We start from the raw sequence: 14,731 nt of genomic DNA on the forward strand, positions 1-14,731 counted from the left end.
GCAGCATGGCCAAGCAAGTCGAGCACAGACAAGATGCACACCTGCGACGCGAACGCCAGACGCATGCGGCGGGCAGTCTTCCACCTCTATCAACTCTGCGGCAACCAGGAAGCGAGGGAGAGCTTCTTCAAGTGGCAGAAACAACTCGCCGCCGCTTTGGGCCTGCCTGAGCTCGGAAGACCGATTGGCGACGTGACCGGCGAGAGCAAGGTATTACAGATGACCTTGAAAGAGGAAGCGATCAGCTTTGCCGGCATCAGCGGAAGTGGAACGGACAGCACGGCCGGGTACAGCAAGGAGGGCAGCCGAAGCAGGATCTGGAGCTCCAGTGGTAGTGCTACTGGGAGCACCGGAAGTGCCGGAAAGGGCCACGGTAGTGGTCGGAAGAGCAGCTTCATGGAGAAGCTGCTGGGGAGACGGAAGAGCGGGACGCACGGGTTGGCTGTTGGGGTGGCATGACGGGTGAGCGCCGAGGAGTTGATGGATATGGAGTATTTTGTCTTGGTATGGACGCAAGCGATATGGCCGAAGCACGCATGTTTCTGTAATTTGTAATGGCTGGAATGAAGGGCAAGGATGGAACAGTCGCCGGTGTCAGAGATCAGGCTGACGAGAAGAGTAGTGACAAGTGGAAGAATATGCTTGGTAGGCCGGAACAGACGAGATGGAATACTCACATGATCTAATGCCTCCCATCGCCGGTCTGCTGCTCAGGTGCGTATTCCAAGCCACTCGGGTACACGTCGTACAGAGTAATTCGAGCGGGAGCAAGGAGACACGTCGCTTCGGGCTTCGTTACCAAAAACGTCGAAAGTTCGACTGGTAGTCACCATATTGGCATGGTGACTTGCTGTTTTCGCGAGAGCGTGCAGCCCATTTGGACATAAGCGAGGTCACAAGCGAGAACTTCACGACCGCATCGCCCCCGCTCCATGAAAAGGCGATGACCGACTGCCAGTTTCTGTAATAGCATGATGATTCTCGGGTTGTGCCGGTGCTTTCGAGCCGCATGTCGACTTTCCTGCTGATGTGAGGCAAGCTTCGAGAACCAGAATTGTGGGAATGGTATACTCACATTGACACAGACTACACCGCAACGCCAACGCTAAACCAACACGAAAACAACCCCATCTCCCCATTCACACATTCGCACCACCACCACCATCTCGTTCCCGCCGTCTCCGCTCAGCCGCCAGTTTGAAATAACCCGCCATTTGATCCATCCTGCCCACAAAGAAACTCCGCTTCGCATCAAATCGCTGTCGCAAAACACCCAATGCCTCCGCATACTCGACCGCTTTTACATACTCCTCCCACCCGCCTACATCCCGAATATAAAACCCCTTCCAAGTCGTCATCCTCTCCCCTTCAATCTGCCATAGTCGGATTTGGTCCACCACTGTGGGCGGTAGTATAGGCGCGGACATGATGGCTGCTTGCCGGCGGAGCACCGGGTGCGCGTGCGTGGAGAGGTAGGTGATGATTTGGTCGGAGGTGATGGACTGCGAGATGGCGGAGGCGATGGAGGATTTTGTGATTTTGGCGGTGATGAGGTTTGGGTAGCGGGTGTGGAGGGTCGAGAAGAGGGAAAGGATGGAGATTTGGAGGGGGGAGGAGGTGTAGGCGTAGAGGCGGTAGTTGGTCTCGAGGATGATGTAGCCTTTTTCGTTGGATTCTGTGGCTGCGGTTGTGGTGGTACTGGAGGTGTTGTTTGGCAGGGCGGGCGCATCGGATGTAAGGGTTGTGGCGAGCCGTGTGGGGTAGTAGGCTGTTGCAGTGGGGGAAGAGCGGTAGATTAGGCCGAAGTCTTGCAGGTCGTCGAGCATGTGTTGTTGGGTTAGAGTGAGATTTGATGTGCTGTAAGGTATTCCGAGTTCGAGTGAGCCGAGGGTGAAGAGGAAGGAGAGGACGTCGACGGGGTCCATTTGGAGATCCTCGCAGACTCGGAGGTAGACCACTGCGAGACTCCAGACTTGTGCATTTACTTCTTCTAGCAGGAATGTGAAGCCGGCTTGGGTGATGAGGCGTTGCTTGCCGCCGCTCTTGATTTGGACAAAGTTGCCTTGTTGTAGTAGTCGCTTCGTACCGGCAGAGATTTCCAGGTCTCCTGACAGCCCGCTGTTTGCAGATCCCACTACGTAGTATAGTATCGCCTCCCATTGCCTCCGTGCGAAGTCATCCAGGAATTTCACATTCACATCCTCATCTTTCTCAGCACTGCAGGCCACTCCAAAGCTTCCCTTCCCAGCATCTCCCTTTCCAACCGCGCCCGTCAGCGCACATCGCAGTCCTTTTGCGAATGCCTCGCTGAGCCTGTACTGCAATCCCGCGCCTCCGCCTGCTTGTTCTTCCACCAGTACTTTCAGCCGCACCAGTACGCTCACACTTCTTTCTCTTTCCTGACTGCTCTGCACATCTGATTTGAACCATGCTTCGAGATCGGCGGCGCGCATTGGTCCTGGGAGGTACAGCATGGACATGACCACGGTTTTCGCAAGATGAGGCAGCATGCGGCGGAAAACGGCAAGGGCTGTGGACGGCTGAGCGTAGAGCTTGGCGAAAGTGAGGCCAGGGAGGGACTCCAGGTAGTCGAGCGCGGTGGTGGCGGACGGAGACGACATTGTGGGGGAGTTTGGGGAGGATGGCGAGGAGAGGGTTTGAGGGAGAGAGGACGGCAGTCTCTGCACCTTTATGTCCTGGCTCGGAGGGTAATGAGTCAGCTGGGCACCTCGACTTTCAGTCAGGCCGACGGTCGAAGTGATGCAGGCGCCGCCACGAGCCGTGAGAAGTGATGTTGGTCGTAGCCATGGTCGTTGTTGAAGTTAAAAGTGATATGGAGCTGCCGATGTGAGGTGACCCTGGCCGAAGTTTTGCCGGTGAGACTTGGTACACCTTTTCAAGTCCACCACCCTCTCTCTTCTTCATTAACACCACTTAGGCGTTTGCCGGGCAAGTTCGCGCTTCAACGAAGTCCGTCAGCAAGAGTGTGTATCGCTTCAGCAGCGCCTCACTCTGGAGATCGAACTCTATCTCACGAGCCTGTCAACCACAGATCTTGATATTCATCGATCTTGCCCATTCAATTTCGTTCACCCATTGACGGTTTGCAGTGCGACCCTTCTCGCCCACGCCGTGCGACTACATTGCGTTGACATACCATCAACGTGCAGAGTACACGTGACCCTATAACAGAGAGTCAAATCTGTCGTCTGCTTTTCTCGTACATGCGAGACAGAAGATGTCGCTTCTGGGCCTGTCGAACGAGGTGATCGATCTTATCTTGGAGTCCTGTGATAAGAGCTCCATCAAGGCTATCCGTCTTGTGGATAAGAGACTTCACAAGTTGGGGAATCGTCACCTCATCCAAGAGCTTCAACTCCACTACAACCGAGAGAGTCTGGACATTCTCTACGCTCTCTCCACATCAAAGCAGGATATTGCCAAGGGGATTCAAGCTATTTGGCTCCAGATCGATCGACTTGAGGAGTTCAAAACCTTCGACCGATGGGATGAAAAGCGGCAAAGAGAGTACGATGAACACGACTTCCTGCTCGAAGACTGGAAAGACTACTTGCGAACGCACGATGTCGCAGTGAATGCTAGAATTGCCATGCCAGCTATTCGCAGAGATCGCTTGGTCCCTGCACCCGGCACTGTCCGCAAACGCGACGTTTTGCCTCAATTAGCGAAAGACTACTTGTATCGGTGTTACGCAAAGTACTGTCAATTGGTCGAGCAGCAGCGAGAGTTGGATCGGAGCCATGAGTTGAGAGAGAGGTTAGCAGCCTTCTTCCGTGTACCCTCGAAGCTCTCGGGCATCTGGATCACCTTCGGTGGTGAAGTCCGGAAATGTTCGACCTTCCGCAGTGCTACATTCCGTGAAGGTGAGGGCGGCGGAGCGATTACCTTAGCGATGTAGCTGACAATTGGAAGGACTCGTGTTTCCCAACAGCGACTGGACCGGCGATTACGACGAGATGGTTCGTGCAGCATCTCAAATCCTCCTGGGTGCTCTCGATGCTCGTATCAAGCCTGACACTCTTGTCTTCGGCGGTCTCAACTACCGTTTCTTAACACAAACCAAGCAAACCATGACTGACATTGCAAATGTGCTTCAGCACGTAGAACATCTGCAATGGGAGGTGGGCGATACGTTTGTTCCGCGACCCTGGGATCACGAAGGGTCGGAGCCTGAAGATGATGAAGATGACGAGAGTCGACACATTCACCAAGCAGGATTCGCTGAGATGCACGCCATATTCGACACCGGACGCTTCGCCGACTTTCTCTCCAGCGCCGAAAAGCTACGAACCCTGGTCATCAGTCTGCCCGATATTCCCGATACACGCCTGGCGCATGTTGATCTCGCAAGCCTGGTAGGCTCCAATCGTTTTCCTGTATTGGACTCCTTCTCCATCCGAAATGTGATGATCGCTCCCGATGCTCTCACCAATTTCCTGCTTCGTCACAAGGAGACTCTGACCCAGTTGCGCATGTGTGACCTTCACACGTTGCGGATTCCCAACCCCAACACAACCACTACCTGGCAAGGATGGTTCCGCGAAATGAGCGGCAAGCTTCCTAACCTTCGTACAGTGACCCTACGGGGCACCTTCGATGAACCTGGAAGCCCGATGTATATCTTCGGATGGACCATGGGCAAGTACATTGGCACCAGCCTATCTCGAGCAGTGGAGACATATTTGATCCACGGCGGAGCAGAAGTGCCATTGCCATCCCGGGAAGCTTCGCGGGATGCGTTCTCCCAATTGCGTGTTCAGGAACGGAGAGACCGGGCAGGTCAGGCGATTGTACCGGAAATTAAGCCGCTGGGTTGGAGCTTCAACTGGGAGGACTGGTATTGTTAGATATCGCTCACTACGACAGGCGTACCGCCGATGGGGATCAGGAACCAAACTACTACGCATGCCTTGACGGCGCTGCAATGAGAACCCAACGGCTTCCCGACATGCTTTGGCACTATGGTCCTCCGTTCCCAATGAACAGAATCACCACTGCTCCATCTAAATCGCACCCTCATCTTACCTCCATTCTCTTGCGCAAATCGCACAGCCAAGCCAGCCGAGCGAGACCTGTGCTATCAAGATTGTACACCGGTATGGGGACAATGGAGCATCGAGATTCGTGCTGTCACAGCCTCCGGAGTCTATGAGTGATCCAACTCGCATTGTCGCTCGCACTTGATCAGACAAACTGCACTCAGGTGGCTTGGTGGTGGCTTGGACTGGTGCGATTCCAGCGGACTCTGATGGCTAGACTGTACAGTCTGAGCCGTAGAGCGAAAGTATTGTTGCTACTTTAGCTCATGCATGTTTTCGAACCATCATTCAATCCTCCTACGCAGATTGCACGCACCAAGCCATCGGGTTTGTTCAAGGACGTAAAGATATCAAGCTGAGCAGTCGGGAGGATTGTCGTGAGAAGATCGCCAAGATAAGGTTTACCTCGAGCATCCTTCCCATCCCGATTCACCTGCTCAGACATCATTTGTCTACCACACGTTCGCAGTCCCGTCCGGCAGTTATTTTGACTCCGGACAAGAGAATGGCCAGCAACAATAACGACACGCCCTCCTGGAAGCCAATCGTCGACGCTGTCCGCGACTACTACATATTCCTCGCAGCCGACCTGGGAGCCCTTCCGGCGGATTGCATCTTCGAACCTCCCGTAGGCGGCTGGCCCAGTATCACCCAAGCTTCACTTGCCGGACTGGAGAAGACAGATCCTGTGATCGATGTACTCCGTCACTTGCCATACATCAAAAGTTCAGACAGTCGCAACACCGACATCGCTTTCAATACCCGTGCAATCGACTACAGGAAAATCGCAGCACACAAAGTCGCACCTGGGACGAGATGGGAATGGCTACACCTTGGTAATGAGGACTTCCCACCTCATGTATTCCTTTTGACCGACGAGGGTGGTGATTATTATGGCAGTTTGGTGGTGGTCGATACAGAGAGAGGTCGGCTGTCAGTCTTGTAACTATGCGGAGCTAGCTGATACTGTTCGGACAGGCACAGCGACTGATTATCAACCGCAAGCGCCACTCAAAGACGGTATGCCTGATTCAGATACAATGGAAGAGTGGTGGCGGCACCACGAAACTCTACCCATCGCCGAGTTCTTTGCTTCGTGGTTCCGTACTCTGGAGTGGGTGGTCAATCCCTTCGACAGTGAGCATGGCATGCTGCTTCGATATAATCGTGCGACAGATGTGAGGTCTTCAATTTGCGTTCGAGGATGGAATGCTTTGCTGATGAGGGTGTGGCTATGCAGGAGGTCCGCCAAATCTATCACGACCACGGCTGGCCAGACAACTTTTGCCGCGAGGAGTGCCACGTTGCTTTGGAAGAATGGGATCGAACCATCGGCGAGCGACTGTCAGTGCCTGGACACAATTTGCACGAAATCACTCGAAAACCTCCGGCGAAGCCTCAATGGTTCTCTGACGACGATGAACGCTCCAACGAGGACGAAGACGACGACAAAGACAAAAATGAACATACAGAGAATGAAATTCGAGACGCAATCGATGGCTCGGAAGCAAATTGAATTATCTCCATATCGCAGTTGAGCCGACATCATCTCCACGCCACGAAGACCCCAAAAGTCCTCTCTCGATACCGCCTTCCCACCACAAGTCATCGGTCTTGCTCGATTCTGTCTTCCCTCCAGAAGTGCTGCCATTTAGTGCGGGCAAACGCACTCCGCGTCGATGCTGCATTCGCGATGTCAGCTGATCCCAATACAGAAGGAGAAGGAGGAGGACGAGGGGGAGGAGGAGGTTGAGGAGAGCTTACCATTGCCCAATACCGGTGCCCTCGCCGCATGCATCGATGCAGCCGTTGGGACAGTCGGCCTATGGGACATCCGTTGTTAGAGAAAGCGAGAGGTCAGGCGAGGAAGAGGGAAGGAGGAAGGCGAGGGAGAAGGGAAGAGAGGAGAGGAGGACGTACGACGACCACGGGAGCAATGAGGCCGATGAAGATGGCGGTGATTAAGGCGGTGAGCTTCATGGTTGATGGAGTTGGCTTGGGTCTGTCTTTTGTTGCTTGGCTGGATTCTCCGGTCTGTTGAGGTCTGAACAGGAAAAGTACACTCGTGGAAGAGGGAAGAGCAGGCTGCTTATATGTCGTTGTGTCGTCCGCTGCGAGCCCGGCGATTGGTCGACTCCATCGGCGTTTGCTTGAAGGGAACAACCATCAATGTGCCGAGATCGAGGCGGCTTTTGGACAGTGAGCCTAAATGTCGAGATTACCCTTTGTGATCTGTGATCGGTAGAACTACTCTACCAGGATGGTGTGTGCTTGTGACTTCGTGACTCTCTCAAGCGATCGCGGAGTAATGCCGGAGAGTCGTCGGGATCGGCATGTCTTGAACAAAACCGGGTAGACGTCACGAGATGTGAAGAATGATGTCGTATATGCGAAACAATCGATGTGATTAATTGTCTCTCATCTCATTATGTCTTAGTCGTCCTATCTATACATTTTCGCTCAAAGCCGTCAAAACTTTTCTTTGTACTCCCGTGTCGATACACCACAACTCTAACCAGCCTGGTAGACACCAAGGGCGACCACGTGCGGGTTGATCATGCTCAAGTTGAACGGCGTCAGGTACATGTCTGAGTCGGTCAAAGCGATGAACATGGTATCGTTGACGAATCCACCCTGGGTCTGGTAGACCTCGCCAGCAGGCTGGTAGGTGAAACCCTCGTTCGCACCAGTGACGGTGAGAGGAGTGTATGTCATGTTCAACTGGCCGACCCAAGCTACGAACGAAGGCGTGCCAGCGGCAGTCGAGGTGACGTATGAATTGTTGGGACCAACGGCTTGACCGGGTGTATCCCAGAGAAGACGGACCTGCTTGCCGGCAAAGCTGAGCGGCTCGGAGCGGTTGTGTGCGATGGCTGGACCGCAGCTGTAGCCGGTGGTGTTGACGTTGATGCATGACTCTCCCTGGGAAGGAATAGTAGCCGGGCTGGAGGTGCGGTTGTCGGTGCGCTCGAAGTCGCCGGTGTTGTTCGGTGAGATGCGGTTGATATTCGCTTGGTTGACCACGTGCAAAGCCGGGAAGTTCTGCCATGCCAGGCGGGTGGTGTTCGCAGGGCAAGAGCTGATGTATGGTGCGAGGAACGTCCAAGCCCACGACTGTGGGATACCGGCCTCAAACCAGACTGGCATGGGGTGTAGACCACTCATTTGGCGGAAGATCATCTCCTGACGGGCCTCGGTGGCAATGGACTGTGCGAGGAGCTGACCAACCTCGCGGGAGTCGAGGTGGTTGATGAAACCCCAGACGCCAGACTCACCCCAGCGGGTGAGGATCTGGTTGAAGTCGACGAACTCGCGGACGTTGGTATATGGGTAGTTGTACGTGCATTGCGGAGCAGCAGTCTCGCCGAGCATGTTGGACAGAAGAGTGGCGTGGCCTTGCTCTTGCTGAGCCATGAATGCGATCAATGATCGATCCTCGGCGGTCAAGCCGGCGGCCAAAAAGTCTTCGTCGGAGAACGTGGCGAGTCCATTGTTGAAGAGATCAAGCTCGATCCATTCCTGGTAGAGACCAAGCTGGATAGACTCGTAGTCGAAGTCACTCTCGACCATGTATCGTGGGAGAGATCCATTGGTACCGAGACCGCCCTTAGGTGTGTATGGAATGGGCTGCTGGTCTTGTAGCTGACCGTTCGTGTTGTAGTATGTGGCGGTCGGGTTCGGTGGACCAGCTGGAATGGTGGCAGCCAAAGGTGAGTTCGAGACTGCACCCGTCGTGGTCGGGACGCCTGAGAATGGACCGTGACTTGTTGGTCCGGTTGGTAGGACACTTCGGAGAGTGTCCGCAGCGCCAGGCTCGGTGCCGTTTGGTGCGCGGGTAGGAATGGCAGAGACCTGCGAGGCACCGCCAAAGCTCGTGGGGATGAAGGTCACCGGTGATGGTGTCTCGCTGGCGTACGGCGCATCAGCGTCGGTGTAGCCTGCTACGTTGCCGGACTGGTTCTCAGCATAGACTCCGGCAGCAGCGGGATAGGCTGGAGCTGTGGCCAAGTTAGCACCGTCTTTCAATTCACGAATTTGCGTTCGCATACCTGCTTGGGGTGCTGGTGCTGCGACCGCAAGGCCCGTGATGGCCACAGTGGCGAGGAAAGTCCGAGCAAACATGATTGATGATTGTCGGAAGAAACTGAAGAGAGCGTGCAAGAACGAGGTACCCACTGCGAGGACAAGGACAATATATCCACATGCACAGTCCCGTCGCCTACATGCCGCAGTTGTCAATGCACCGTCATACATTACGACACGGACTATAGTGGAGACGGCAATGCTCAGTTGTGATCTCATCGTGGCATAGATCCCGGTACATCGGACAGTGGAGAGACCGATATGTGGCGATGAATGAGCATTAATTGACCAACGCAGTGTTTTGTACGCTTGGATCGCTCAAAACATTTCGTGTCGAGGGTCGACGAGGCCAATCAGTCTCCTCGCGTGACAGCGTTCGATCGGACGAGGTACGCGGCGGGCCAGCGCATGGTACCACCGTAAGGATTTGGTAGTGTGTTCCTGTAGTATAGCTTTTCAGGATCGGACAAATGGCGGCGACAAGTCTACGGATCTGAGATCTCGACGGATGCGGCGGAAGTCAGAGCGTAATGGCAACAACCTCGCGCCATCGGAACCTTGCTCAATAAATCTCGTTGAAGACTGCCCGAAGATGGAAGTGTCGAACTATGTTCGCACGTCACGATTTGTTCATGGACTGAAGTCCCACTTAAACGCATGTGCGGAAGCGGAGCTGGGCGGGGTCAGCTCCGCAGCAGGTCGGGTCACTCGGGTGGTTCCTGGTGGCGTCGTGCTACGGTCGTAACTTCTAAGCGAAGCATTGTCAAAAAGGAACAGTGTTCGGATTCATCAGAAGTAAAGTCCTGTTTCGATGCCACTCTGGTGCTATGGCACTGCCGTCGCAGCGAGCGAGTTCAAGTCCGTTGTGGTCCATTTCGCAAGGATGACGAGGAAGAAGAACACTCCAGTCGTGCATGACGTTCGATTTACGTTGCTCGGGCGCTTGCTGGATGAGGAAGGTTCGGCGCGAGCGGTGGTGATTAGACTATGCTCAGTCATCAATATCTCGTTTCTCACAGTAGTCGAAAGTCATACGATCTCAACTCCAGCTCAGCACCAGTCAAGGAAGCAATTGCCTCGCCGTCCATGAGACCATAGACACAAGCCTCTCCAATGAACTCGAAGTAGTATCGCCCATCGTCTTCCTGGCACAGACGCAGTACACACGGCACACTACAGCCGAAGAGGACGCACACCAAATCGCCTTTTCGCGACCCGGCCGGCGCGAGACCGTACAAAGGCCGTGCATCGACAACGTCCACTTCCACGACACGGCGATTCCACGTCGCCGCCTGCACGCGCTGGAGGAATGCCCTCACGATCCCGGGTTGCGTTTGGGTTAGTAGCTTATCCGTGTTCAGGTGGCCGTTTGGCGACTTGTTCGTCAGACAGTATCGACATGCACGGTAGTACCACGGCGGAGGATTTCGACCATCCTCACCTCGTTCCGCGACGAGGGTGCGCCAGAGCTGATCCGGAACTTCTTCGCCAGGCGTGGCGGCACGGAGTTTTCGCAGCGCAACCTCGGGAACGACACCGTCTGTGATTGGATCTGTAGTCCAGTCCAAGGAACCGATCAGTATGCCTCTGACATTAATCGAAGCGTCCTTCTCGCGTCGTCGAAGAGATTTGGGCACGACAAGAATATGCTCGAGATCGGTATCGTCCAAGGAGGACATGCTTGCGCTGCGCTGTGGACGCACGGTATGCGCTGGTCGGACCGCTGTCACATGTCCGTTCAGCTTACCGCTGGAAAGAAATGTGCGGCCGCTGAAGTTCTGAGCTTTTCGACGGTCCTCTGCTATTGGTCTGGACCGTCCCTGGTGATCAGAGGAAGCTGTTTTCGCATGCGAAGAGTGGTCAGTGTCACCATCGGGTGCAACCTTCGCGTCTCCTTCCTGCGTTTGGTCATCTTGCCACGATCCTCCCATAATCGGGATGGGAGACTCAAAGTGCTGAGGACTGAAGTCGACCTTGGCTCTCGAGGACTTCGAAGCATCGTATATCCGTTGGCCAGGTAGGCCAACTAGGCTGTCACTTTTAACGCCTCTTCTCGACCGTTCCTCGTCAGAAGCGATTCTGATCCACGAGGGTAGCTCAACGGGAGCAGGGTAATTGGTAGCACCTTTCTCACGTTCCGGGAGTGCCCAATGGCGGCAGAGAATGTCAATACTGCCCGTGGTTTCAACCACCCACCGAACGAATCCGGTGTAGACATCCAACAAGTCAAGAGTGTAGTCCGGTTTGGGTGGCGGCAGAATAGTGCTGTCAATGGTCGCCGTCGAGGTTTCCAAGGCGATGCTGCGGAGAGCATGAATTGTGTCCCTCGGGTCCGAATTTTGGTAGATGTACAAGGTGGCGGTCAGGAACTCCAGCCCGTGCGTTGGATTTGGTCGGAGTCCGTTTTTCGGTTTTCGGAACATGTAGTCGAGGATGTCGATGAAGACTTTGGCCGGCAAGCTGTCCAGGTTGTTCCGCAGTAGGAAATCCATGCTACCCAGATGATCGTGCAGTAGAACTCCATGGCCAAGTCCGGTGGACAACTCTAGTAGGGGTTGTAGCAGAGTTCTGATCTTGTCGAGATTTAATACGAACAAGCTGACAGCATCGCGGAGATCGTCCCAAGGTATAGCGATTTCTGCCAGGTGTACGGTAGCCTGCTGAGCGTACGCCATCTCTTGAATCACCCAGCGACGACTGAACCACGGATTCTGCATGAGATGCATAAGATCTCCCCAGCTTTTGATGGTCTTCTGGTCAGCTACCAACCCATCCAGGCTGTCGACCTTCACAATGTCTTGGATAAATTGCATCGCATTCCTGGACCTGGCGTCTTCGTCACCCAGCCAGATGACGACTCGGTTGGCCCGAGAGTAAATGTCTACCATGCGAGCGACTTGCTCTTCCTTCTCTTTGTTGTTGTCCTGATCGATACATATGAAATCAATCCAAAGAAGCACTGGACGAGTAGGTAATCTGAGCCTTCGTAGAGCCATGTACAGGCTGGTCCTGAGCCAAATCTTTTTAATGAGTGCCTTATGTGCCTTGCTGGCCACATTTCTCAACGTAGCTTGGGCGCCCGAGTCTGGGACTCCGACCGCGGCGCCATTGTCCTGATTGCGCCGCACGTAGACAGTCCGAAGACCCTGTTCTGCGCTGCCCCAATGATATGAAAGAGCTTCATACTGGTAGCGAGTGCCAAGATCATCGTACGCAACCGGAACAAGCTCTATGTTCAGCTCGTCCACACCATTGGCGGGAGGATGCAGCAGTATGAGCCGGGTGTGATCTGGTGGTAACGGTGGATGAAGGTATTTCTGACGGACTTTGGCCAGTGCGACTCGAATAGTATAGGCTGTCTCCTGCCTGGAATTGCCCTTGAATGCGGCTCGAGTGGGGCGGCCACGCTCTGGAACGGGGTGACTCAAGTTCTCCATGGTTCCCGAAGAGGATATGTTCAGCTGTAGGACGTCGTCAGGCTTCAGGTTCAGTCTTGGAATTTGGCGAGACTGGGATCATGCAGCTACTGCGGCCGCATTCAGCCGCAGCTGTGCCGTGGGCCACGCTTCCATGAAAGGTGTGTGGCGTTGTGTAACCACAAAATCCAGCAATGATGCAGCAATGCTGAGAATACGAAGCATCGCATCGATGGGTATTCCAGCCGAAAAGATAGAAGTAGCAGTTGTGGTTGGAAAAAGTGCGCACTGCGAGCTTCCCACAATGTGACGTACTGAACATGTAGGAATCGTCTTCCTAAATAATGTGCAGATCGGTCGAAGGCTCACAGGAAAAATGTGATTTCAGTAGAGGTGGAGCGTCGATGGCTGCGCACCTCGGCAGCTGTACGCTCGAAAGTCAGTGAAGCGCAAATCTCGCCTGGACATATCAGCTTCTGCATCTTTGCGGACAGCAAACTGAGAAGGCGGTATATCTTGTCACTCGGAACTTGCGGCTCGTCAAATGCTTCCAAGACTGAGATGAAGTCTAAAGGAGACGTCTTGCCTTCCACTTGCTTCTCATGGATAAGCTCCACAAGTCGCGAGTGGGCGGCCAGGCGTTCTTCAGCGGTATCTTGACTCGTGCTTGTCGATTACGGCGGCCGTTTCTTGCCACTTCGCGTGGTCGCCTGCACGTGGCGGTCCAACTTCACTGTTGGCGAGCAGACTTGCAACGGTGTTGTCTGGTGCGGACGTGTCGCTGGTGAAGAATGTCTCGTCTGACCAGCAAGCTTCGCTTTCATCACCACTCCTGCGGTTCATTTCGTGATCACTGCGCGACTCTGTGTCGCGGGCGAGAATTGCGGACTTCAGTCATTGGAAATGGTGTGAGAGGAAGGTCAACGAAGCCGAACAACGTGTTTCCCATCAACCCATTCGGCCAGCAGGAGGCCCCTGCGCCGCCCGTAGTTTTGCCGGATTAGCGTCAGATCTTCGCCTTCTTCGTCTCTTCCAGTCGAGTTGGAACTACTTCGTACATGACAGGAGGCACAAATGATTTCAGGAATGTGCATTGAATATGAAGCGAATCATCATGCCGATACTGGAGTGTGATTGGGCATTGTATATCACGGTAGTGAAACCATCTCTTCACCTTGAGCGGCCTTCCTCCGCGTTCTTACTGATCAGCCCCCCTTGTCCATCTTCTCCTCAGACAACACATCCAGCTTTGTGAAATATCCTTGGCTTCGAATCTTTCCAACGTCACTCAGCTTATTCCACCTTGCCGCCACAGAGTCAATACGGCCAAGGTTCTTTCTTGACAGCCCAGGAAACATCAACGTTGCCGGAGCTCTCCGAAGACATTCCCCGCATCAATTGCCCGGCACTGTCGGTGGATAGCGAGAGACCTCCGTCCTCTCTATTCTTGCCGACGACGTCAGTCACAGCCTCGCCCATTGCGGCGCCGCAGAAAATATCCAGAAACACGTTATTATTCGTGTGATGTTCAAAGAGCATGGATGTAGTCACCTCCGAGGTGACTGCGGTCCGACAGTCGAAGTTCTAGCTGACCTAGGCTCTCGAGTCGCAGAGCTCGGTGTCGTCCTGGAATCTCTTCGCAATGACAAGCAGCCGTCGTGCGAGTCGTCTCTGACAGACCCAAACTGCTCAAGTAATCGAATGAGGCGCTTCGCGGGGATGTGGTAGCCCTCAGAATCATCGGGATCCCGATCATCGATGCTCGAACAAGTGTCCACAACGGGATCATTTCGACCGTGGCCCCGTGAGCGCTTCTTGCCACGCGAGCTTGAAGACGGTGTCGTGCGGCTCTTGCTGCCATTTCCGGCACGCTTGCGCTTTGCACGCCATGACTCCTTACGGCCTCTCAAGGGATCTTCTTTATCCCATTCATTCTCCGCACTACGGATGTCAGCACAGTCAATTTAATGTCGAAGACGATATCTTACTCAGGCTGCTGGACTCTCATGCGGCTCAACGCACGCTTGGAGAATATCCCAGGCTCCGACGCCGCCAGGGTGGTCTCATTCGTGTAACCTCCACCACTCTTCCAAAATCGCCAAAGAGGATCCGTCGACTCATTCAAGCCCGCTTCGTCCGTGGGGACTTTCTCGAGCAAAGCGAACACCTCCC

General features: G+C 54.3%; 3 protein-coding genes across 3 annotated transcripts; all 3 read right to left on the reverse strand.

Moving 5' to 3' along the window:
- Positions 1-1,139: 1,139 nt before the first annotated feature.
- Positions 1,140-2,778, reverse strand: MYCGRDRAFT_69317 (uncharacterized protein; the record flags this gene model as incomplete). The annotated part of the gene is made up of 1 exon (XM_003854563.1): positions 1,140-2,778. The coding sequence occupies one exon, from the start codon at positions 2,619-2,621 to the stop codon at positions 1,140-1,142; it is 1,482 nt and encodes a 493-aa protein (XP_003854611.1).
- Positions 2,779-7,446: 4,668 nt separating this feature from the next.
- MYCGRDRAFT_103564 (uncharacterized protein) lies at positions 7,447-9,203 on the reverse strand (the record flags this gene model as incomplete). The annotated part of the gene is made up of 2 exons (XM_003854562.1): positions 7,447-9,058; positions 9,110-9,203. 2 exons carry the CDS (start codon positions 9,180-9,182, stop codon positions 7,572-7,574), a joined length of 1,560 nt encoding a protein of 519 aa, XP_003854610.1.
- Positions 9,204-10,156: 953 nt separating this feature from the next.
- MYCGRDRAFT_69322 (uncharacterized protein) lies at positions 10,157-12,580 on the reverse strand (the record flags this gene model as incomplete). Its single annotated transcript, XM_003854561.1, has 2 exons — positions 10,157-10,750; positions 11,027-12,580. The coding sequence occupies 2 exons, from the start codon at positions 12,578-12,580 to the stop codon at positions 10,157-10,159; spliced, it is 2,148 nt and encodes a 715-aa protein (XP_003854609.1).
- Between the last annotated feature and the right edge of the window lie 2,151 nt (positions 12,581-14,731).

Source organism: Zymoseptoria tritici, chromosome 3 (genome assembly GCF_000219625.1).
Source record: "Zymoseptoria tritici IPO323 chromosome 3, whole genome shotgun sequence".
NCBI lineage: Eukaryota > Fungi > Ascomycota > Dothideomycetes > Mycosphaerellales > Mycosphaerellaceae > Zymoseptoria > Zymoseptoria tritici.